The 25703-nt window shown below is 40.3% G+C and overlaps 1 protein-coding gene across 1 annotated transcript in view; it reads left to right on the forward strand.

Moving 5' to 3' along the window:
* LOC129806874 (WD repeat and FYVE domain-containing protein 3) overlaps window positions 1–25703 on the forward strand; it is a 49465-nt gene that overhangs the window by 22938 nt on the left and 824 nt on the right. Inside the window, exons 5-14 of the mRNA XM_055855685.1 lie at window positions 1787–5202; window positions 8592–10615; window positions 13408–14900; window positions 14966–15260; window positions 15327–15512; window positions 15570–15803; window positions 22996–23187; window positions 23252–23624; window positions 23687–23830; window positions 25415–25664. Coding sequence (XP_055711660.1) covers window positions 1787–5202; window positions 8592–10615; window positions 13408–14900; window positions 14966–15260; window positions 15327–15512; window positions 15570–15803; window positions 22996–23187; window positions 23252–23624; window positions 23687–23830; window positions 25415–25664 — 8607 coding nt within the window. The remainder of the gene's footprint in view (window positions 1–1786; window positions 5203–8591; window positions 10616–13407; window positions 14901–14965; window positions 15261–15326; window positions 15513–15569; window positions 15804–22995; window positions 23188–23251; window positions 23625–23686; window positions 23831–25414; window positions 25665–25703) is intronic.

Raw genomic sequence — 25703 nt, forward strand, 5'->3', positions numbered from 1 at the left:
AATTTCGGGATTCCAAAAATGTCAGGGTTCTGAAGATCCAGGTACGTCAAAATCCTGAAAATCCTAGGTTTCCGAAAATTTCTTCAGAGTCTTGAAAATTCTGGTCTGTCAAAATATCGAAAATTCCGAGATTCCAAGAATTGCACGGTCCCTAAAATTTTGGTATTTCTAAATTCCAAAAATTCGGGATTCTAAATATTGCATAGTCTTGAATATCCTGGAATCCCGAAAATTGCGGGATTTTTAAATTTTAGGATCTCGAAATCTTGAACATTCTGTGATTCCAAAAAAGTGCGAGGTCCTGAAAATCCTGGGATCTCAAAAATTGCAGAGTCCTGTAAAAATCTTTGGATCTCAAAATCTCGTAAATTTTAGGATTTCAAAAATGTCAGGGTTCTGAAAATCCAGGTATCTCGGAAATCCTAGGTTTCCGAAAATTGCAGAGTCCTGAAAATCCTAGTCTGTCAAAATCTCGAAAATTCTGAGATCCCAAAAATTTCGGGGTCCTGAAAGTCCTGGGATCCCAAAAATTGCAGGGTCCTCAGAAAATTCTGAAATCTTAAAATCCCGGGATCCCCAAAATTTCTCCGAAAATCGCAGTGTTCTGAAAATCCTAGGATTACTAAATCCTGAATATTTCGAGATTCCAGAAACTGTATTGTCCTGAAAATTCTGTTGTGTTCTGAAATCTCGAAATTTCCGGGATTCCGAAAGTTACAGGTTCATGAAAATTCTGGGATACCGTAAATCCTGGTGTCCCGAAAATTGCGGAGTCTTTAAATTTCTAGGATATCGAAATCTTCAGCTTTCCGGGATTCCAAAAATTCCTGGGATCTCGGAAATTGCAGGGTTCTGAAAATCTGGGTATCTCGAATTTCCGAAAATCCCTTGATTTCAAAAATTTCAGGGTTTTGAAAATCCTGAAATCTCAAAATCCCGGGATCCCCAACATTTCTTAACTCCGAAAATTGCAGCGTTCTGAAAATCCCTGGATTTCTAAATCCTGAATATTTCGAGATTCCAAAAATTGCAGGGTCCTGAACATTCTATTATGTTCTGAAATCTCGAATATTCCGGGATTCCGAAAGTTACAGGTTCATGAAAATCATGGGATCCCGTAAATTCTGGTATCCCGAAAATTGCAGGGTCTTAAAATTTCTGGGTTCTCGAAATCTTAAGCATTCCGGGATTCCAAAAAATACAGGGTTCTGAATAACTTGGTTTCTCGAATTTACGAAAATCCCTTGATTCCAAAAATTTCACGGTCCTGAAAATCCCGGGATCCCCAAAATTTCTCAACTCCGAAAATTGAACTTGTTCTGAAAATTCCGGGATTTCTAAATCTTGAATGTTTCGAGATTCCAAAAATTGCAGGGTACTAAAAATTCTATTATGTTTTGAAATCTCAAAAATTCCGGGATTCCGAAAATTACAGGTTCATGAAAATCATGTGATCCCGTAAATCCTGGTATCCCGAAAATTGCGGGGTTCTTAAATTCAAGGATCTCGAAAACTTGAGCATTCCGGGATTCCAAAATTAAATTCCTTTAAATCCTGAGATCCCCAAAATTTCTCAATTCCGAAAATTGCAGCGTCCTGAAAATCCTGGGATTTCGAAGTCTCTATTATTTTGAGATTCCAAAAATTGCAGGACACTGAGAAAATCCCGTGATTCCGAAAATCTCAGGATCCCGGAAATTCCGGTATTCCGAAATTTGAAAATCCTAGAATTTTGGAAAAAATGCAAAGTGCAAAAATTGTGCTTTTTCTTTTTTAAAATCATCAGGCACAACAATGTGTTCAAGGATGCATATCGGGAAGTGGGAATACTGGAGGTGTTTGTGACATGTCTCCAGCGCTACGAGACGTTCCTGATGAAGTACATTGGGGAGCATGGGAAGAGTGTTGAGGATGAATTCCGGGAGGAATTGGAGGGGAATCAGAGTGAGAATTTAGGCAGAATGATCATAAGTGCCCTGATAATTTTGCTAAATGCCAACAATGCCAATGCAAATGTTTTCCGGGAGAGTGGTGGAGCAAAGTGTGTGCATGATATGGTGAAATTTGCCCATTGTCGGGAAGGTATTCTGGGAGTGATAAGGGAATTGATATTGTCAGCTGGAGGAGATGATGATATGCTATTTATACTGAGTACAATGCATTCGGCTCCGTCGAATAAGATTCAGTTGAAAATTCAAATTTTGAAAATTCTACTTGGATGCCTGAGGGATAGTCATAGGACAAGGACGATTTTCCGGAAGGTGGGAGGATTTGTCTATGTGACGAGTGTTTTTGTGTCCCTGGATGGGATTCTGGGGAATGTTGTGCAGAATAGGGTGGAGGTTGGAGAGGAGGAATTGAGGATTGAATTCAGTACGCTTCTGCAATTGTTGAATATTGTCTGTCAGACTTTGGCCACAGCGATGAGATTTGAACCGGCAAATGCTAAGTTCTTCCATCAGGAGATTTGTAGTACGAGTTTTTGCGATACATTGAGGCTACTGGGGTGCTTTGGGACAAAGAGTCAACTGGAAAGTTTGACTCCTGCTCCGAAGAATCTGGAGGAGTTCCAGGGATATTTCCATGGAGTTTTTGTGGGGAATGTCCTGGAGCCGGAACTGAAGGAGGATATTCCGCTTTCTCTGATTTTGGCTTGCTTGATCTATCGGTTGTTGTATGATATTTCCATTGATAACTTCGATAAGCCCAATTTGAGTGGAGTTGTGGGGATTCTGGCCCAGAGTGGGCAGCAGAAGAAGGTTGTGGCGAAGGCTGGGGATATCAGGAGTTCAATTCAGAGTCTCAATCTCAGTCAACAGCCACCGGAACCGCTAATTGTTCATCCGGGCGTTGTGATGTGCATGCTGCAGTTGCTGCCGTCAATTGAATGCGATGGAGAAGTTGATGCCAGTTACTCACTTCAGACCTACATGGCTGAGGTGATTAAGAGCCTGGTGAGGAGTGAGAGGAATCAGCAGATAATGTGTGAGGCCGGATTGGCTGGGCAATTGCTCAAATTGGGCACAAATCCTCTCAATGATGAACAGAATCTTCTGCACATTCCACTTCAGTACATTCTTGAGCGTCTGGCAGCTCAGGCTCTTCAGCCGGCTGAGTTGAGGGCTTTCCTCAGGCTTGGGGATCCTCTGCATTGTCAGAGTCCGGATTTCCGGGCGGCGTACAAAGCAGGAGGATCGGTTCCTCTGACGAGAATCAAGACCCTCGTCTCAATGACAACTCCCCGGGATTTCCGGGCACATGGATCCTGTACTCTTCCTCCGTTTATTGAGATGGACATGTCCTCTGAGGGATTTGCCAGTATCTTTCTGCCCAGTATTGCTCCCCAAGCCCCAAATATCGGTGGGAATATTGATACAAATACCATTGGAGGGATCGGAGCTGGTGACAGAATCTTTCCTCCACAGTCCGGATTGTCCTATTCCACGTGGTTCTGCGTGGATAAATTCTCAGATCCCCGAACAGATCCGCACTGTGTCAGATTGTTGACGCTGGTGAGGACAGTGAAGAATCTCTGGGAGGACAATTTGGTCTGCCTAACTCTGCTACTCTCCGCCCGGGATAAGGCAATAATTGTGTCAACGCAGGAGACAATTGTTCCACAGAATGCTGGAGAATGGGAACCAGATGGCACGGGAGACAGTGGAGCTAGAATTTGGTGTCCGGATCTCCTGCACGAAGGCCAATGGCATCATCTAGTCGTAGTCCTCAATCGAGCTGTCCTCAAAAATTCCAGTTTCTCCCTCTTTCTCGATGGGCAGCATATGCACACGCAAAAATTGCATTTCATCTCACAGAATCCCGGAGCTGGAGCCCCTAATCTCACTGTTGCAACTTCCGTGTATGCTTTCATCGGAACTCCGCCGGCCTGGAGGAGGTATTCAAGGTTGTGCTGGAAGCAGGGTGTTTGTCATTTGATTGAGGATGTTATTAGTCCACAAATGGTCGTTACCATCTTCAATCTAGGGCCCCATTACATGGGATCGCTTCAGGCACCGCAAGTTCGGAAACAGATGGAACCGCTAGGGCCGTTAATTCCGGAAGAAAGAGTAATGTTCGGGCTAAATGCCAAAGCAATCTCTCAGTTGACACTGGCAAAGATCCGCAAAGTTTACAGTCGGGCAGACAATAAGACCATAGCCAAGCAGCTGGGAATGAGTTCCCATGAGAATGCCACTCCCATTAGGATCCTCCACAATTCCGCTGGACATCTGGCAGGACCAGCAAGATCTCTCGGTGGGGTCTTAGTAGGCTATCTAGGAGTCAGAGTGTTCAGTCCTCATCCCGTTTCTGCCATGATTGAGACCGTTGGAGGATGTAGTATCCTCCTTGGGATCATTGGGATGGCTCAAGATGTTGAGAGTCTCTATGCAGGAGTCAAAGCTCTAACCTGCGTTGTACGTAGCAATAGAGCAACTCAAAGTGAAATGGACAGGAAACGTGGCTATCAAACCCTCGGAATGTTCTTCAAGAAGAAGAAAAATCTCCTCAATTCCCACATCCTCCACCTAACCTTTAGCCTCGTCGGAACAGTCAATAGTGGTCAGGAAACTTCAGCCATTCCCAATGTAACAGCTTTCCAGGATCTCCTGTGTGATCTGGAAGTTTGGCAAGGAAGTCCCAATGGTCTCCTAAGATCCCTTCTCGAACACCTTGTCCAATTGGCTTCGGAATCCAGCGAGAAGAGGACAAATATCAAGATCATGAGGGATTTGCAGCTGGTGATGAAACTCCTGCATATCATCTTTGATATTCACGATGAACCAACAACGGAGATTCTCTTTTCTCTTCTGTCCATTCTGCTGGGTGGGCAACCGAGGCATGCAGATCTTCTGCTCTTTGGGCAGTTCATTGCGGCCAGGTTACCGCAGGAATCATCGGATGCGGAGAGGAATGTGGTGCTGGGAGAGGCTCAGAATTCCCAGAAGGACAATAGCACTGTGCGATGCCTGGTGGTGAGGAATCGATGCTTAGGCATGCTGCATGGACTCCTCTTTACAGCTCGCAATACAGTGAACACCATCATCTGTGATGACATCTCCAAGGTGCTGGGTATGGATTGGTTACTCCTGTTCCATCAGGCTCACATCCATCCCAGCAGTGTCGTATGGTCCATGCGAATACTTGTGGTGCTGTGCGCTAATGAGACAATAATTGGCAGATTCCGCGATGGGACTCATAATGGTGAGTCAAATTTTACAATTTATTCTATGAATTAAGTAAATATCTCATTCCCTGGGTTTTCTAGCAGTTTTCTAATAAAAGTGGTGAAACTGCAATAAATTCGGATTTTCCTTATTCAGTCATGATCATGTTACCTAATCTAATTTTTCCTCATTCCCCCGGATATTATCAAATTTTAAAAGAAAAAATAAGTTCTACTATTTTCTAGCAGTTTTCTAGTAAAAGTGGTGAAACTGCAATAAATTCGGGTTTTCGTTATTCAGCCATATAATCATCTCATCTAATCTAATTTTTCCTCATTCCCTCGGATATTATCAAATTAAAAAAAATAGTTTACTATTTTCTAGCAGTTTTCTAGTAAATGTGGTGAAACTGCAATAAATTTGGGTTTTCGTTATTCCGCAATAATCATCTCATCTAATCTAATTTTTCCTTATTCCTTCGGAAATTATTATATTTTAAAAGAAAAAATAGTTTAATATTTTCTAGAATTTTTCTAGTAAAGGTGGTGAAACTGCAATAAATTCGGGTTTTCGTTATTCAGCCATATAATCATCTCATATAATTTAATTTTACTTCATTCCCTCGGATATTATCACATTTTAAAAGAATAAAATTAGTATAATATTTTCTAGAAGTGTTCTAGTGAAAATGGTGAAACAATAAAAGTTTAAGTCGTTGCAATAAATTCGGGTTTTCGTTATTCCGCAATAATCATCTCATCTAATCTAATTTTTCCTCATTCCCTCTGATATTATCAAATTTTAAAAGAAAAAATAAGTTCTATTATTTTCTAGCAATTTTCTAGTAAAATTGGTGAAACTGCAATAAATTCGGGTTTTCGTTATTCAGCCATATAATCATCTCATCTAATCTAATTTTACTTCATTCCCTCGGATATTACCACATTAAAAAAATAGTTTATTATTTTTTTTAGCAGTTTTCTAGCAAAAGTGGTGAAACTGCAATAAATTTGGATTCTGCATATTTAAATTGGGGGCTCTTAGAAGTGACAGATTAATTGGGACCAAAGTCAGTAAGATGTCCTCTATACAGAGGAATTTCAAAATGTACCCCACTGAGCCATGCACTCGGAAAATCTCCCCTAGTGGGTTCGTTCCTGAGATAAATACCTTCCCCACATGTATCCTGACTAAAAAGAAAAAAAAATACATACCAACTGAAGGACAACTCACTGCGGCATCAAGCATTTCCTAAGTTTTACCAAGAAAAATGTACGATGAAATGTCTCTTGAAAAGAAAACTAGGGGATTTATTTCACCGAAAAAGGGACAGATAATCCTAACCGACTTATGTAGATAAGATTCTTAACGTGAGCTAACTCGGAATGCATCCAAATTCTATTTAGAGAGGACGCCTTTCAGTTATTTTGAATCAAATTCGTGAAATTATACAAATTTTGTATTTAAACCAAAATATCAAGGATTTGGATGAACTGGCACAAAAGTGATATATGGGTGAAATGTAGACCAGAATGTTCTCTATAATTTTGCCGTAGAACTGGATCTCATCGATTACTCAGAAGCCGAGATAAGCGCGGTTTTTGTTTCTCAACTTGTTTTTTCGACCAGAGCGTCCCAAGTGTTCATTTTATGAACTTTAACTATATCAAAGAATTGTTGTATTTTGTGAGACTTTTCATTTCAAACCCTATTTTAAGTGTCTTGGTGGAGTAGAGGCAGTCAAATTGGCATCTGAGTGATTTCAAAGCGTTATTATGGGAAAAGTCAATTTTTTCACACTTTTACGGCACAATCGGACAGATTGCATTATCTGAGTGAAAAATGATGTATGGACGAAATATAGAGACAAATGTTCTCTACAATTATGTCGAAGTAATCATCAAAATCGGTTGAGCGACAGTCGAGATAATTGAGGTTATGTGACATGGAAATTGGTTTTTCGACTATGGCGCCCCTGGTGTTTGTCCCACGAAGTTCAAATGTTCTAGTAAGTTGTAGCATTTGGTGAGATCTTTCGTTTAAGCCCTCACTCATCAAAATCGGTCACATAGAACTGGAGATATGATTTTTTGAATTTCGTGAACTTTGACCCCTCATATCTCCGGTTCTATTGAAACCACAGCGCACTTACGACCCATTTTGGAAACGTTCTAGACTAGACTACAACACTCTAAAATTTGATTAACTTGCACAATGCCGTTTTTGAGAAAAATTAGTTTGAATTTTGATGAATTTTGACGCTATCGCAGCGCCACCTGTGGTGACTTTTTGAACTTCCATCTGAAAGTGCTCATCGAGACGAAACAAAGACCCAAAATTTAGCTCAAAATGTTAATTAGAACCGGAGATAGAGGCCGGTCAATGTTCGAACTTTGACCCCTTATAGCTGGGGTCAGGGGTTATGGATCGACTTAAGTATTTTTTTGTTTGATAGGTATAATCAAGGGCTACAACATACTAAAATTTCAGTCCGATGCACAATGCAATTTTTGAGTTATTTAATTTATAAAATTGAAAAATCTTCTTTTTAATAGTAGCGCCCCTAGCGGTGGTTTTATGAACTTGTGATTTTAAAAGGGGAAGTGTAATTTCACGAGGGCTTTCCAAAACGCCCTTATTTTTTAAATTCTGACAATTAGAACCGGCTTTGTGGCCATTTTGAAAAATGTTTTTGGACTCTTATAGCTAGGGTTAGGGGGGTCGGGGGACCTTAAGTTTGGTATTGGTCAAAAGCTCTAAGGCCCAGCTATAAAATACTAAAATTGGACCCGATCGATGCCATAGGGGCGGAGCTATTGAGAAAACAAAAAAGGGGAGTCTTCAAAATGGCGGAAGGAGGGGTGGGGGGTGGGGGGTCTATGCACCAAGTTGCAATTTTCACCCGATATATAACCTTTGCCGAAAACCGCAAGTCGATATCTTTCTTAGTTTGGGAGCTATTAATTAAGCTCCAAAGACCGGACGGACGAACGGACGGCCGGGAACGTAACTTAGCCGCCCATATATTTGTGTTCAGGAAGTGCCGAAATACATTTTGGCAAAGTTTGGGCCCGATCGGACGACATGAAATTTTATTAGGATTTAGGTGAGATTGTTAAGAATCTCACCTAATAGGCGTAAGTGCACCGAGACTAAAGCTCAGTGGGGAACTTTTATTTAGAAATGGAGGTTTTTAATCCAAATCACCTCTGTAAATGCTCCCTAAGGTCCGGTTTAAACGGAAGTATATCAAAATGCACCTGTCATAATGGTATACATCGACGTGTCTTGAAGAATCTCCACCTGTGGTTCGTTTCTGTGATAAAATCTTTTAGGCATTTATTATAGTTTCCCCAAATGTGTCTCAGCTAAAATAGAATGGTCTAATAGACTTTCTAAGATGAGCGTGTTTTTTGGCCCATTTAGGTGGCTATCTCAGGCACACGGATATTGTGTCTCAGAATAAAAGTATGACTGTCCTGGCGACCTCTTCGCCGGTCAATACCAGCTCAATGATGCAACCGGGAACGGTTCTTCCAACTCAATTGGCAGCTGAAGTGAAGACAGGAGTACTCCATGTACCTGGATTTCAGTACTTGGAGTGGCTTCTGCCGCAACATCTGGAAATTCCAGAGCTGTATTTCCTCCTGATTGCTCTGATAATGGGTCAACCGGTGAAATCACTGGCGTCTGATCACAAAAATCTCGATCTGGACAAAGTCTGGACATTTCTGTGGGGCGGAACAGTTACACAGGCTTCAATGGGATCCATTGGGCCAAAGGTGAATCTGTGTCCGGAAGCTGTGTGTGTTTTATTGGCCATGGTCAGGAGAATTGTGCACACAGACACGAGCCTTGAGTGGCTGAAGAGTCATCCGGTGACAATAATTCAAGTGTTATTTTCTCTCTATCACAATTTGCCGGATTTTATGCCAGTTGTGATGTCGGGAGATGTGATTAATTCGCTGTCGGGCATTTTGTTTCCGGAGGGGAAGTTTGAGGGGGAATCGGGCCCGAATAGTCCGACGGAGGAGCAATTGTGTGGAGTAATGGTGATGATTCCGCCGACACAGGAGAGTTCCCTGACTAAACATCCTGTCCGGAAGTTTATCATTGACTTCTTGAGGGTTATTATTGTGGATTCCATGAGTCTTTCGGCTACAGGGAAGGCATCTCCGGTGGTTGATCTTGTGTTGGATTCATCACCGGAATCGAGTGATTTGACACAGCAAATTGAATTTCAGACTGAGATTATTTCAGCTCTGATGGATCATTTGCTGGCAGCTGATGTTCTTGTGGGTGAACAAGCTGCTCTGCCAATTGTTCCTCTGCTCCAGAGTCACATTCAGAATGTTGTGCCCAATGTCTTTTACGTGACAGCGAGGATTGTGGATAAATTGTGGCAGGGATGCCTCAATAAAGATCCCCATGAGATTTTTGATTTTATCGTGAAGTTAATTGGTCAGGCTAAGAGGCGATCATCATCTCTGTCACTTGAGCAACTCCATCATTCCCTCAATCGGACAATTCTCTACCTTTTGTCACGCTCAACGGATTCTGTGGCTGATCAGATGGCTGTCCTGGAGGCCCTTCATAAACTAACAACAAATCGATTGTTGATTTTCGGTGCTGGGAATCATGAATTGGATTTCATTGGTTGCCTCACTTACTGTCTCCTTCAACTCACGTCAGACATGAAAATCCTCCTGGAACAGAATTCTGCCGGCAGAACAACTACGTGGCATGTCAATCCCACCAATGAAATGATAGAATCCCGCGATGATTTTCTCAATCAGCATCAGGGCAAAAATCTAATTGCTGGAGCGGCTTTTCGCGTCTGGGAAGAACTCTATGTCTGCAAGAAGCCAGCAATTGAGGAAGTTTTCAAGGTTAGCCTAACCCCACCGGCAAATAATGCCAAAGCTCCTGACCTCACGGTCACCAGGGATCAAATTGTGGAGGCAGCGACGAAACTCTGGTTCAACTATGTCGAGAGCGAGAGGAAGGCTACGTACCGGGTGCCATGGGAATTCCACAATCAAATCCAGTCGAAGATTCAGAAGGTCACAGGAGGCCTAACTCGCCTGGCTAGCCGGACAAAGGTGAAGAAGGAGGACTATGTGAGGACAAAGAGTCAATTGACAAAGAGCAAAGCCTATCAGTGGACAGCAATTAATGTTGGTCTGGTGAGAGATCTCTGGGACATTCGCTATGCTCAGCACAATCAGATGATGCAGCACATTCGGCGTTATGTATATCAGGAGTGGATTCAGTCGGAAACTGAGTTGACGCGCGAAAGGGGTCTCTGGGGACCGGTAAAGGGAACTACGCTGGAAAAGTGGATGCTAGATTCGACAGAAGGACCACACAGGATGCGCAAGAAGACAATGAGGAATGATATGTTCTATTTTCACTATCCATATCGTCCGGAACTTGAGCTACCTGACAATGTGAGTAATTTTTTTAAAATTGTTTTTTTAGTACAAGCATGTACTAAAAAAACTAAACATATATCTTATTCACTATTCGAGAAAAATTAATTAATGATACCAATACGGGGTAATAAATATTTAGTACAGACATGTACTAAAAATGGAATAACTTTTTCGTGAAAGATTTATGTTTTTTTTAGTATAAGCATGTACTAAAAAAATAAACAAATCTTTTTCACTAGTCGAGAAATTAATGATACCAATACGGGGTAATAAATATTTAGTACAGGTATGTACTAAAAATGGAATAACTTTTTCGTGAAAGATTTATGTTTTTTTTAGTACATTGATAGTACATTGATTTTCAGTACAGTTTTAGTACAATGATACCAATACAGGGTAATAAACATTTAGTACAGACATGTACTAAAAACGGAATAATTTTTCGTGAAAGATTTATGCTTTTTTTGTTTTTTTTTAGTACAAGCATGTACTAAAAAAGATGAACATAAATTTTTTTCACTATTCGATAAAGCTTAATTAATGATACCAATACAGGGTAATAAATATTTAGTACATACGTGTACTAAAAACGGAATAACTTTCGTGAAAGATTTATGTTTTGTTTTTTTGTATTTTTTTTTTAGTACAAGCATGTACTGAAAAAAAGTAAATTAAATCTTTTTCACTATTCGAGAAAGCTTAATTAATGATACAAATATGGGGTAATAAATATGTAGTACAGACATGTACTAAAAACGGAATAACTTTTTCGTGAAAGATTTGTGGTTTTTTTTAGTACAAGCATGTACTAAAAAAATAAACATAAATCTTTATCACTATTAGAGAAAGCTTAATTCATGATACCAATACGGGTTAATAAATATTTAGTAGAGATATGTACTAAAAACGGAATAACTTTTTCGTGAAAGATTTATGTTTTTTGTTTTTTTTTTTAGTACAAGAATGTACTAAAAAAATCAACATAAATCTTTTTCACTATTCGAGAAATTAATGATACAAAATACGGGGTAATAAATATTTTGTACAAATATGTACTAAAAACGGAATAACTTTTTCGTGAAAACTTTATAAAAATTTTGACATAAAGAATGAATAAAAAAATGTTGCAGATAAAACTAAGTAATTAGTACAGGTATGTATTAAATTCAACAGTACAGACATCTTGATATACAAAAAGCTTTAATTTTTTGTGAATTAAGATTTAGGTTTTGCTTTAAAAAATATTTACGAAATTTCAAAGAAATATATTTATTTATTTAATGAAATATCTTGGCATAAAGAATAAATTAAAAATATTTCTGAATAAAAAAATTATTTTTTAAATAAAATACAAAGGTTCTGATGTTGCTCATGATTGCTCTTTTTTTTTTTGGTTTTTAAATAATATTTGAAACAATTTTTAGTGATCTAAATATTTAGTACGAGCATGTACAGACATATTCGATATACTAAAAACAAGTAATAATTTTTAATCAATAAAAAAGAAAAATACGCTTTTTAAAATCTTTATTTCTTTTATAATTTAAAGAAAAAAATTGGATATAAAAAAATATGTGCTGGCATTATATTTTCTGCATTTTAAATGTGATTTTCAAAACTTCACAATTTCTTCCAGTTATATATCGGTTTGTTTGTTTACTTACAATATTTTCTTAATTTTTATCTATTTTACATAAAATTATTCAAGTTAAGCCTCTATTTGTTTTAGTACATGGCTGTTCTAGATATATTAGAGGTGATATTTTAAGATGAACTGTATATAACCAAAACAAAAAATTTAATGTCTTTAGAGTAAACTAAAAATGCCAATTAATGTCTATAATCATAACCCTTTTAGTACACGCATGTACTAAATTCTGAATATGAATTAAAGATATTTTGAGTATTACACAATTACTTATGTTAACTTGTTAGTCTTTTTTAAAAGGTTCCCATGATATTTTATAAGGAAATAAACTATGAGTTTTAGTACATGCCTGTGCTAAATATTTGCGTTTTTTTTAAATTAATTGTGCATTTACAAAACAATTAATGCATTTGAATAACTATAAAATCTAGTTAATGTCAATATTTTTTTAGTACATTCATGTACTAAATGTTGATTATCAATTAGAATTATTTTCAGCATTTTTTAATCTTTTTTATTAACCTATTAGTTATTTTTTTTTACAAAGTTCCCTTTTTTGTAATAAAATTGATCAAGTGGTTTTAGTACATGCTTGCGCTAAACATTCGAGTTTTTTTTTTAAATGAGCTGTGCATTTACAAAAGAATTCATACCTTTAATTAATTATAAAATCCAGTTAATGTCAATATTTTTTAGTACATTCATGTACTAAATATTGATTATCAATTAGAATTACTTCCAGTGTTTTAAAATTTTTTAATGACCTACTAGGGGAAAGTGGTCTGCTTTTGAATGCGGCAGCCTTTGAATACTTCAATTTATGTCTTATTTTCCAAAGTACTTGCCTGTGCATTTACAAAACCTACAAAACAATTAAAACAATTAATTATAAAATTCAGTTAATGTCAGCATTTTTTTTTAGTACATTCATGTACTAAATGTTGAATATCAATTAGAATTATTTTCAGTATTTTATATTTTTTCCTGATCTACTAGGTATTTTTTTACAAAGTTCCCTTTTTTGTAATAAGAGTGATCAAGTGGTTTTAGTACATGCTTGTACTAAACATTTAATTTGCGCTTTTTTGTAATTGGTAAATTACGAGTAAAATTGGAGTTGTCCGTGTGACAATTTTAGAACTAGGACTTTCCTTTTCAGCGTCAATTGAAATACAAAGTTGCCACGAGTTTCGACAGCAAATTCTACTCACAGTACTGTCAGCAATCGCCCAAAGTACTCTGTGAGATGGATTCGCTGTTTGAGGGTCAGAAGCTGGACAATCAGCTGTCGACAGTGGAAGTACCTCCAGTTCTGGAGAGGAGTCAGAGTGAACCTGGGGAGGATATTGATGAGGAAGAGGAGGAAGTGTCGCATGTGTCGGACAATCAGACACTTCTGAGGATGCTGGAGGAGCAAGAGAAGATTTCGCATATGTTTAGGTGTGCTCGGATTCAGGGTTTGGATACCACGGAGGGATTGTTGTTGTTTGGCAAGGAGCACTGTTACATTGTTGATGGGTTTACATTGCTCAAAAATCGGGAGATTCGGGACATTGATTCGATTCCGGTGAGAGCCTATGATCCAATTCTGCCCAATCCGGGTAGTCCAAGGAGATCTCAGACAATCAGACAATGCTCAAAGTTCTCGTATGAAGATATCCGGGAGGTGCACAAGAGGCGATACCTGCTCCAACCAATTGCCCTGGAAGTATTTTCTGGGGATGGTAGGAATTATTTGTTGAGCTTCCCACGAAAGGTGAGAAATAAGGTTTATCAGAGATTCATGTCCACGGCAACTTCAATTGCTGACAGTGCTCAGCAATCTGTGGCCGGGCAGAAGAGAACGGCCAGTGTAGAGCAAACTTCGGGGATTTTTAGTAGTTTAATTGGGGAGACATCGGTGACACAGCGATGGGTTCGTGGTGAAATATCAAATTTCCAGTATCTGATGCATTTAAATACTCTGGCCGGAAGGTCTTACAATGATCTCATGCAGTATCCGGTATTTCCCTGGATATTGGCTGATTATGAGTCCGATGAGATTGATCTCAGCAATCCGGCGTCCTTTAGGGACTTTTCCAAGCCAATGGGAGCACAATCTGGCGAGAGATTGGAGCAATTTCAGAAGCGCTACAAGGAATGGGATGATCCTCAGGGAGAAACTCCACCATATCACTATGGGACCCATTACAGTTCCGCTATGATTGTCTGCAGCTACTTGGTCAGGCTGGAACCCTTCACGCAGCATTTCCTAAGGCTCCAAGGTGGACATTTTGATCTGGCTGATCGAATGTTTCACAGTGTCAAGGAAGCCTGGTTGTCCGCTTCGAAGTACAACATGGCAGATGTCAAGGAACTCATTCCGGAATTTTTCTACCTTCCGGAATTCCTGGCTAATGCCAATAACTTCGATTTGGGCACGAAGCAGAATGGGGAATCCCTCGGGGATATCGTTCTGCCTCCGTGGGCTAAGGATGACCCTAGGGAATTTATCAGGATGCACCGACAGGCCCTGGAATGCGACTATGTCAGTCAGAATCTGCATCAGTGGATTGATCTGATCTTTGGGTACAAGCAACAAGGACCAGCAGCTGTGGATGCAGTCAATGTGTTCCATCATCTTTTCTACGAGGGAAATGTTGACATTTACAAGTACGTCCTGATTTTTTTTCCGGAAGATTCCGGAACCTACTCCCGAATTCTTTTCTTTCTTCCAGCATTGATGATCCTCTGAAGAAAAATGCCACAATTGGCTTCATTAACAATTTCGGTCAGATTCCCAAGCAACTCTTCAAAAAACCCCATCCCAGTAAGAAGATGACTCTGTCAAAGCACGGAGTTATCGATCCCAATCCCTTACTCCCCGGAACTACCATCCTTCAATCAGATAAACTCTTCTTCCACAATCTGGACAATCTAAAGCCTAGTCTGCAGCCAATAAAGGAGCTCAAAGGACCCGTTGGGCAAATAATTCAGCCGGATAAAACAGTCCTAGCCGTTGAGCAGAATAAGGTACCTTCCCTAGCGGAGACAAAGTTCCCAGAACGCCTCTAGAATCCGTTTCTTATTTTTTTTCAGGTACTAATGCCTCCGTCTTATGCGAAATACATCGCATGGGGCTTTGCTGATCATTCTCTAAGGATTGGCATCTACGAATCAGATCGTGTACTTTTTGTCTGTGAAACAGTTGCGCAGAATTTCGGAGAGATCCTCACGTGCGCCTGTCCCAATGCCAGAACAATTATCACAGCAGGAACCAGCTCGGTGAGTTTCTTCTGCAGTTTTTTGGTTTCAGGAATTGCAATTTTTGAGGATTTTCAGGTGGTTACAGTTTGGGAATTTGACTCAAGGAAGAAGATGCTAGCTCTCAAGCAATCTCTGCATGGTCACACAGACGCTATCACATGCTTGGCCGCTAGTCCGGCCTTCAATGTGATCGTGTCCGGGTCGAGGGATGGTACAGCGATTGTCTGGGACATGGCCAGGTACACTTTTGTGCGTCAACTGAGGGATCACGTAGGCGTTGTAGCGGCAGTTTGCGTCAACGAGCTGACGGTAAGTAATTATCATGAAATATTTGCAATATGTGTTGCTCTCATGAATTATAGCCTTAGATGTAAATCACATGAAATCCCTGATCTATGATAGTTATCTCTTCAACTATACATTAAAAAGGTTTTAGGTAACTTATTACAGGAGATTCTTAACAATCTTACCCTTCTCCCTCAACATATTTTTCTACTCGGCATGCTGTGTGTATCAAATTGTTCCAAAGTGAAAGTGGTAGTTATTTTGTTCCAAGACCTGATTTATCCTTTTGATTTTCATACCTGAGAAAGGAGAAAAATCGTCCCCGAAACGTCGTATGCGAATATAATCGAATAAGTTTGCACTAGGTCAAAAATCCGTGCATTTATCTTATTAATCTTTTTTCTTAAAATGGCTCTAGCTCAGGAATTAATTGGCAGAATTTGATCACTTAAGGTGTTTTGGAAAGGTCTTGTGAAATACTTTTCTTTCTAACATTGGAAGTTTGTAAGACTACCGCTAGAGGCGGTCTTATTCAATTAAATATTACATTGGGTTGCTTCCTGACCAGAAACAGTAAAACCTTCCTTAATGATCCCTTGCACACTTTTGTCCTTTCGGAGATTTCTCAGTTGACAGACAAAGTCCCTCAGGATAAGGATAAAGCCGTCTGGATGCTGCGGTCCTGTAAAGGGTCTCGACAGACTTGAGGAATAGCCGAGAGACGGCTTAGCGTAATTATATTCGAAATAATGATGATTAAACTACATTTCCATCATTTTCCACTAAGTCGTCTCTCGGCTTAAGTCGTAAGTGTGTCAAGGGCATTAAGTACCGCTCCTTACTGCTTAATCGGCGCTATAACCAATTCCCGGTCTTAGCTTGACTCAGGACCGTCGGAAACTAGGACAATCCAGCCTCCGATAGGGCAACGGCGTGGACCTAGACGTCAGCTCATTAGGGGTGCGGAATTTGAGAACAGTGCGCGCGCAACAGACTCGAGTAAGGACCCGTCGGCACTCGAGCCTGTTCTGCTCCACTCTTCTCCAATTCCGCACCCCTAATTAGCTGGCGTCTTGGTCCACGTCGTCGGTCCATCGGAAGCTAGGTCGGCCTAGTTTCCTCGAAGCATAGAGTCCGTCCCTAAAGACTTTCCAGGCTGGGTTGTCCTCATCCTTGCGAACCAGATAACCAGCACACCGGAGCCTATTGAGGCGTATTTGCTTGACGACAGTTGCCGCTCATTCCTCAATCCAACTCCGCTCAAGTTTTGAATCTCACTGAGTTTATTGAGGATGGTTTCGAGGAAGGCAAAATCACAGGTGTTGCCTTCGTTGACCTCTCGGCAGCGTTTGACACAGTAAACCACAGAATGATTAGGGTTATTTTGGAGAACCGCAGATTCTTTGTTGAGTTCCATGGTCAAAAAAGCAGATGGAGACTGCAAAAAATGGCCTACCGTAAGGTAGTGTCCTGGCTCCTTCTTTGTTTAATATCTACACAAATGATCAGCCACTGCCGTTTCCCTCCAAGGCCTTCTTGTACGCAGATGATTTGGATCTAGCTGTTAAGGAAAACACGTTTCAAGACATGGAGTCCCAGCTTGAGACCTGCCTTGTGGATTTTCCAAATTCTACAAGGAGAATCAACTAAAGCCAAATCCCTCTAAAACAGGGTGAGTTGTTTGCATCCGCGTCACAAATGGGCCAAGATTCGCTTGAATGGGGTATTTTTTGAAACACATTTTCACGCCTAAGTACCTTGGAGTAACTCTCGTATGCAAAACCCACTGCAGTAATGTTGAAAACAAGATCAAGACACGAAATAACTTACTACGAAAACTTGTCAACGCTCAGTGGGGAGCTCAGCCAAAACTGATGCGTACCTCTGCGCTTGCCCTGTCTTGCTCCGTAGCAGAGTACGCAGCTGAAGCAAGTTGACGTTGCTCTTAACGACATCGCCCGTATAGTAACAGGATGCCTAAAGGGCACGCCAGTGAACAAACTCTGGAGACAAATCATCTCCAGTAGAGAGATGTCCAAGGTTCTCTCTGAATCGAAGCATCTTCTCCATGGTCACAAAAAACCAAGACCAAGGCTGAAGTCTCGCAGGAGCCTTTTCTACTCTGTCAAACCACTTGATCAATCTCCGGAGGAGGCTAGACTCAATCTGTGGAAGGAAGTTTACACCAGATTTTGTCGAATTAAGGGAAGGCCTTCCTCCTGGTGTTGATCAAGACTGGAAGAGATGGAAGTCTCTCAATCGTTTGAGAAGCGGCATAACGCGCTTGGGAGAGTTGTCCCCTGCTTCATGCGAAACGAGATTTGATGTCGGCAAGTCCGCTTGCCATTGACGTGGCCCGTTTTTGAGCAAGACAAACTTGATTTTAGGCCTCGACACGATCAATAATACTAGTTACTTCTCGGTAGCGCTCATACACTTCATGGTTGTATAGGCTCCGGAATCGTCCTTCTTCACATATGGAGCTAAAAATCCGTAATAGTATCCTCCTCTCAAACGAAACGAACCACGTCTCAGACGAATATGTAAGAACTGACAGTATCATAGTGTAGCAAGAACTGCTACGGGCCCCCACCAGAACATGCTGGAGCATACTTCATCGCTAGTCTCCGGGAGTGAACCCCCATTGTCCATTCCAAGAGAGCCACGAATCCGGCGTCCTCCTCGCTTTACTGGTGAAGACTAACTCCTCTCGTTCAGTAATAACCTTCCCGTTTTGAGAGCTCTCTCCGGTTGAGGTTTTTCCTTTACCGATTCGAAGGTAAATCAGTTTAAAGAAAAGAGAAAGAAAAAAAGGCAAAACAGAAAGTAAGAAAAGTAAAAGAAAAGCAGCAAGGCCACACAAGAAAGAAAGCTAAATCGATGTATTTTCGGAGACGGAAACTCCGTCCGGATGCGGCAACACTGTTTGTGGAGTTTTCAACCCAGGATCAAAAACTACCTCTTCTTCAGAGCTTTCGACACGCTCCGTGTCTTCCTCAGTGACTGGGGAGGAAGTTTTTATTAGATATCTATTTGTTTACAATTTTTCTTATAACTTTGTTTGAGCTTACTCGAGTGTTGTCAGAGATCTTTGGGTTTCGTTGGGTAGGGGACGTTTTGCATTGGTGGAAAGGTTCCAGGATGTTCTGGATGGAAAATTTTCTTAAATTAATAAATTAATATGACAATTTTATTACATTTTTTAACAATTTTTACCACAAAAGATCTCAACGGATGCACCTGACACTCTTTGGTCATTCGGGGACAACTGAAGTTTTGGGGCAATGGACAAAACTTCATGACTGTTTACATAAATTTAAATAACAAGTGGAAACAAACGATCACGAGCGGCTTCCTTGAAGGAGCCCCGCATAGATGGCGCTCAATCCATCCACATCTGAGCGCTTGTTCACTACCTTATCCATATTAGTTTTGATGTGGATCATCTCCAGCAGCAATCTCTTTCCGTAGTTTCTGTGTGTGTCCAGGATTTTTGTTTCTTCAAATTTAAACCTATGCCCGGTTTCAGTTACGTGTGTGCAGAGTGACGAGACATTGGGATTTCTAATAGGCAATTTTGTATCGTTTTTATGTTGTTGGAGCCTCTTCTTCAGCTGTTGTCCAGTTGTGCCAATGTATGATTTCTCGCATCCGCCACATGGAATCTCGTAAACTACATCACATTTGTTGTCCTTTGGGATGGGATCTTTAATTCGAGAGAAAAATTTTCTCACCTTTGTCACGGGTTGGAAGGCCACTTTCTTGCCAGTTTTTTCTGTGATTTTTTTGCCAAGTTTCTCCGAGATCCCGCGGACATAAGAGATAGTGTTGAAATATAATTGGTCTGTCGTTGAGTTTTGCTGCCCTTCCTCTCTGAGGAGACGTTGGATCACTCTATTGGGGAAATCGTTCTTTCTCAGGATTCTCGCGATATTATCATTGGTATTCTCCCCTGATTTCGTGGTGAGTGCTCTCACCCGTTTTATGAAACCTCTTCCTACGTTGATAATTGTATGAAGCGGGTGACCACTTCTGTAGTTGAGCATCCTGAGTGATGAGGAGGGTTTGGCGTACCATGTTGTGCTCAGAGAGTTGTTCACACCTCGGTGAATTTCCATGTCCAAATAAGGAAGGACCCCATTCACTTCCATTTCCATGGTAAATTGTATCTTCGGGTGGACAGAATTGAAATGATCTACTACTAAATCCACGTCATTTTCATGAATGGATACGAGCAAATCGTCAACATATTTTTTGATGAAACCTATTCGTAGTGGGGAATTTTCAGAGGCAATGTTTAGGACTCTCTGCATCACAATATCTGCAGCTATTGGACCAATGGGAGACCCCATGGCAACCCCGTCTAGTTGTTGATAGAATTTTCCGTTGTGTGTGAAGTAACCTGTGCTCAGGCATAACTCTAACGACCTCAGGACCTCAGCCTTATCTAACGATGTCTCTCCCTCCAACTCCGGGAAACGCCTGTCCACTTCTTCTATCACAAGATTTACCGGAATATTTGTAAAGAGTGAGACAACATCGAGGCTGATGACCACAAAACCATCCGGGAGACATGTTCCACTAACAAACTGTGTTACTTCCAAGGAATTTTTCACATTAAAAGGACTTTGAGAGAGAGGGGAGAGAGTAGAGGTGACAAACCTTGCCAGATTATATGTAGGACTGCCAATATACGAAACTACTGGTCTTAAAGGAACTGATGGTTTGTGAATTTTTGGGAGGCCGTAGAACCTCGGGGCAGTGGCTTTATAGGTAGTTAAGTGAGATTTTTCAGAGAGCGTTATTTTACCCTTAGTGTAAAGACTTCGCACGAGTTCGTTATTGCGGGTTTGAAATCTCGATGTTGGATCTCTCTGAACTTCCTTGTACGTGTTCGTATCCTGAACTAGGGTATTTAATTTTCCTTCATATTCTACCCGATTCATTACCACAGTTTTATTTCCCTTGTCTGAGTTCACTATAATGACATCCTTTTCTTTTTCTCTAATAAAGTCCGAAGCCTCCATCATCCAAGCCCTATATCTCCTGTCATCGGGCTCCCGGGGATGTGTACTTCTGATACCATTTTTTAGGATGTTGACCAAATTTGCTCTTAAAGCATCTGAATCCTCTGGATTCTCAACATCGCTTACCACATCTTCTACATCTGCAATTAGATGAAAGATTGGAATTTTGGTGGGAGGCAGTGAAAATTTGGGACCCAGTTGTAATAACTTCAGGGCACCCGAAGGGATCTCTACATCACTAGTATTCACTAGGAAATCTGGCTTATCCCTTTCTTCTGTTTCTCCCATTCTTCCTCTTAAACGACTCAATTTTCGTTGCACCGTACTCATTCTCTCTCCAAGAATTCTTTTGTACATATTGGACTGTCTAGATTGCAAAATACAAAATTGCCTATTAGAAATCCCAATGTCTCTTCACTCTGCACACACGTAACTGAAACCGGGCATAGGTTTAAATTTGAAGAAACAAAAATCCTGGACACACACAGAAACTACGGAAAGAGATTGCTGCTGGAGATGATCCACATCAAAACTAATATGGATAAGGTAGTGAACAAGCGCTCAGATGTGGATGGATTGAGCGCCATCTATGCGGGGCTCCTTCAAGGAAGCCGCTCGTGATCGTTTGTTTCCACTTGTTATTTAAATTTATGTAAACAGTCATGAAGTTTTGTCCATTGCCCCAAAACTTCAGTTGTCCCCGAATGACCAAAGAGTGTCAGGTGCATCCGTTGAGATCTTTTGTGGTAAAAATTGTTAAAAAATGTACTAAAATTGTCATATTAATTTATTAATTTAAGAAAATTTTCCATCCAGAACATCCTGGAACCTTCCCACCAATGCAAAACGTCCCCTACCCAACGAAACCCAAAGATCTCTGACAACACTCGAGTAAGCTCAAACAAAGTTATAAGAAAAATTGTAAACAAATAGATATCTAATAAAAACTTCCTCCCCAGTCACTGAGGAAGACACGGAGCGTGTCGAAAGCTCTGAAGAAGAGGTAGTTTTTGATCCTGGGTTGAAAACTCCACAAACAGTGTTGCCGCATCCGGACGGAGTTTCCCTCTCCGAAAATACATCTATTATCTACACGGCAATTTTTCTACAGGAAAGCTAAATCCCCAGAAAATGCATTTTAATCGCCTCAGGTGAGACTTTAGCTTTTCTGGGTGTCTCATTGTACAGAATGACTCCTCGGTAGAAGAGATTTCTGTACAGAATATCCGAACGAGACTTTTACACCAGCAATCCTCGAACTCGGGCAGACGAACGCCGAACAAACAGGCATGAAAGATACCCTGGAGTACCAGAAATCAAAAGACGAGACACAAAAACAACAGCGCGGCAATGAAGAAGGGTCAGACTACTGCTACTGCTGACAAGCATTAATCGGGTGCTTTTCCGGGGTAAAATTTTTGTGGCGTCTCAGAATTGACAGAGTGGAGTTGAATATCACTCCAAGGTTTTTGACTTTATCACAGAATGGAATGCTCTCCTGATGGAGTAGGTTTAGCTTGGCTTTGGAGTGGCTTTGTCTCTTCGAAAGGTTATTGCTGAACGCAGCCATTGAGGAGCCAATTCGATTGTGGTTTCGGGATAACTCTTCAAACTGTCACTACCCCATCTAGCAGAACTATAGCGATATAGTAATTTGAAGTTAGCCGCCGTTATGGCACCCCTCAAAGTTACCACCCCAGCTGAACAGTGATTGGTACCGTTGGCTTAGAAGAGTCTTCGCCAGGACGGGTTTTCTCCCTTCAACTCCCCTAGGCTCAACAGTCCTACTACAATAGTCCTATGCGTCCTATGCAGTACTAAGTTAGTCTTTGTGCTTGTGGTTCTGGAGTCGGCTGTTATTGTTGACCCAAGATAGACGAAGGAGTTAACAACTTCAAAGTTGTAGTTCCCCATCGGGAACCTGGTTTGACCGATTCTCCCTGCAGATTTTGTCGGTGTTGCTGCTGACTAGGCCACCATGTACTTTGTTTTGCCTTCGTCCGCGTCTATTTCTTCATGGTCTTCTTTTTCTCTCTGATAATTCGAAAAACCTTTATTCAATCGATTCAGACTCTTTATGAATATTGTATTCTGAAAAAAAATGCATTTTTAAGAGACTGTAGGGTATTAGATTGCTTCCCTGATGAGACAATTTCCATGACAAAGTGTTTCTTATTGAAAAAATCCAGGGAGATATTGCAACTTGCTCAGCAACTTGGTTGTACATTTGGTCCATCAACGGACACGCTCTGGCCAATGTTAATACGAGCATTGGGAGCATCGATCGAATGCAGCAGATCCTTTGCGTTGCTTTCTCCTCGAAGCGTGAATGGGATCAGCAGAATGTGATAATAACAGGATCAACAGATGGCGTTGTGAGGGTAGGTTCATTTGTTGTCCTTTTGCCCCTTTGACCTGCTTCAGAAATTCCTCGTACTTTTCAAGATGTGGTCAATGGAGTACGTTCAGATTCCCATTGAGGAGAAGGAAAAGAAGGCAAGTGTTGAGGCAAAATCCTCGAAATCTCAGAAGGAAGACACGAATATAATCAAGCAAATCAGCGAGGAGTGTAGCGGAGGAATTGACAAGAGTCCCAGTGAGAGTAGCTTATCAGAGGCATGTGACAGTGTCAAGGAGACATCGAAGCGTTTTGAGGCTGAAAAGGAGGATTGCAGTGAGAATGATGAGACACCGAGTCTCAGGGATGACGATGAACCACCAATTCCGCCAATCAGGAAGAAGCATAGTATTTCAGCAGCTAAATCTCTCCATGAATTCCGAGAAGAGGACCCAGAGCTCGTGGTGGAACACAAAAACGGTGAGATTATTTATTTCAGGGAATTTTAAGGAAGATCCTGATGGTTGGAGGTTGTTTTTCAGAGACCCAAGGGAAGAATGGAGACAGTGGCGAGGAGCAATCTAGAGGAATCAGGCCCAGCAAGTCAGAGACCAGCATAACAGGTTCTTTCGTGGTGATTGAGAATGACAGTGCAAAGAAATCAACGCAGAATACGCTGAGATCAGGTTAGTGACTTTATTTTGGTTCCAAAACGATTTCTTTCGGGAGTTTTGAGGAGAAATTTAAAGGTTGGAAAGATTGATAAATGGTAAAGTCCTGAAAACATTGGAAGTTAGGATAGTAAAGAACAGAGGGCGCTACGATCAGAAAGGATTTTGAAACTTTTGAAATCAAATATTAAAAAAATGCTAGAGCAATCTAGTGCATTTTTTCTAATAAAAATAAATTTATTTTGAGGTTATCTTCCGCGGGAAAATCTCAAAATACTTATTTACGGTTATGAAGATATAACTTAGTGAAGGCTTCAAATCTTCACTATATTTAGTAAACCGGTTTTTTATTGGACCCAAAGTGTTTAATGTAAAAGTTTTCCCAGAATTTAAGGTTATGTATGACATAACCTCAAAAAAGCTTTACCTTTGAAAGATTCCCAATGTCGCTGTCAAATTCAATTCAATCTTTTCCTGTGATTCAAAAAAATACAAAATTTTCCAGAATTTACGTAGAACTCCGGAAACATTTGAAACGATCAGGTTTTTTGTGTTTTTGAGGTTAGAATTTATAATGTGTAAAATTTTGAGAAATATTTTAACATTCTTTTTTTCGTCGTTGCTAAATTGTTGTTTAAAAATGATTTTATTTACTTAAAAAAATAGGATGTTCTATTATACAAAGTGTTATTGCATTTTTGAGGTTAAGTGTGACATAACCTCAAAATCTATTGAATAGAAGGTTATTAACCTTTTTGCAAAATAAGAAAATCAGGCTGATTGTCAAGAAATACAATGCAAGGTATAGTTGAATTATCCTTCAGTGAAACCTACAGATTTTCGTGGTTATTTTTTACAATTTTGAGGTGAGAAACCCAGTGAGCAGAGTTAGCCGAAAAAAGATGTGTGTTCAGCATATTTTTGCTGAATTCATCAGCAAAAATGTGTTGGCCGGTCAGCAGTCGCAGAACAAAAAGTATTAACCAAATGGAAAAGTCACTGCCTCGCGAATTTTCGTTTTAGGTCAGCAGAATTCAGCTGAAAATACAAATATTTTCAACTCAATTGAAATCAGTTAGCATTTTCTGCTCGCTGGGATTATCCACATTTGAAATTTTGATAAATTTTTCAGCATTTTTTTTTATCGTGACTAAATTATTGGATTTTAATATGGAATCTTGGAACCCTTGGAACATATGGAAAAATATGTGCTTTATTTATGAGGTTAGAATTGACATAACCTAAAACTATTGAATTACCGGAATGAATCTTTAAGTTAGGCAAATAAGAAAATTAGGCCGATTTAAGCAATTAAGGGCAAAGTTGTTCGATTATCTTTCAATGAAACTTGTAGGTTTTTGTGGTTATCTTTTCTAATATAACCTCAATTCTTAATAAAAAAAAACATATTTGATCATCTGGATTCGGAATTTGGGCAAGCAATCAATCTTCCAGGTATTATTGCGACTCTATTGAGGCGTAGTTTCCTTAAGGAATTTTGAAGAGCCGATTTTAGTTCCTCAAATGAATTTTCCATGTACATAACCTCAAAAATTGTGCAACCGGGTTTTGATTTGATGGTTAAAAATGGATTTGTAGGCTTTAAATGGCAACGTCAGCTGCTCTTTCGTTCAAAACTAACGATGCATACGGCCTACGATCGCAAGGACAACACCGAACCGGCCAGTATTACGTCCTTGGCTGTTTCGAAGGATCACAGGACATTGTATGTAGGGGATGCCAGGGGCAGGCTTTTCTCCTGGAGTGTTTGTGAGCAACCAGGAAGAAGTATGGCCGATCACTGGCTGAAGGATGAAGGTGCTGATCAGTGCATCAACTGCAGTGTTCGGTAAAGGAAGATTGGTTTGAGTTTTTTTTGAGGTTAGGA

The sequence above is a fragment of the Phlebotomus papatasi genome, chromosome 3 (genome assembly GCF_024763615.1).
Source record: "Phlebotomus papatasi isolate M1 chromosome 3, Ppap_2.1, whole genome shotgun sequence".
NCBI classification, from domain to species: domain Eukaryota; kingdom Metazoa; phylum Arthropoda; class Insecta; order Diptera; family Psychodidae; genus Phlebotomus; species Phlebotomus papatasi.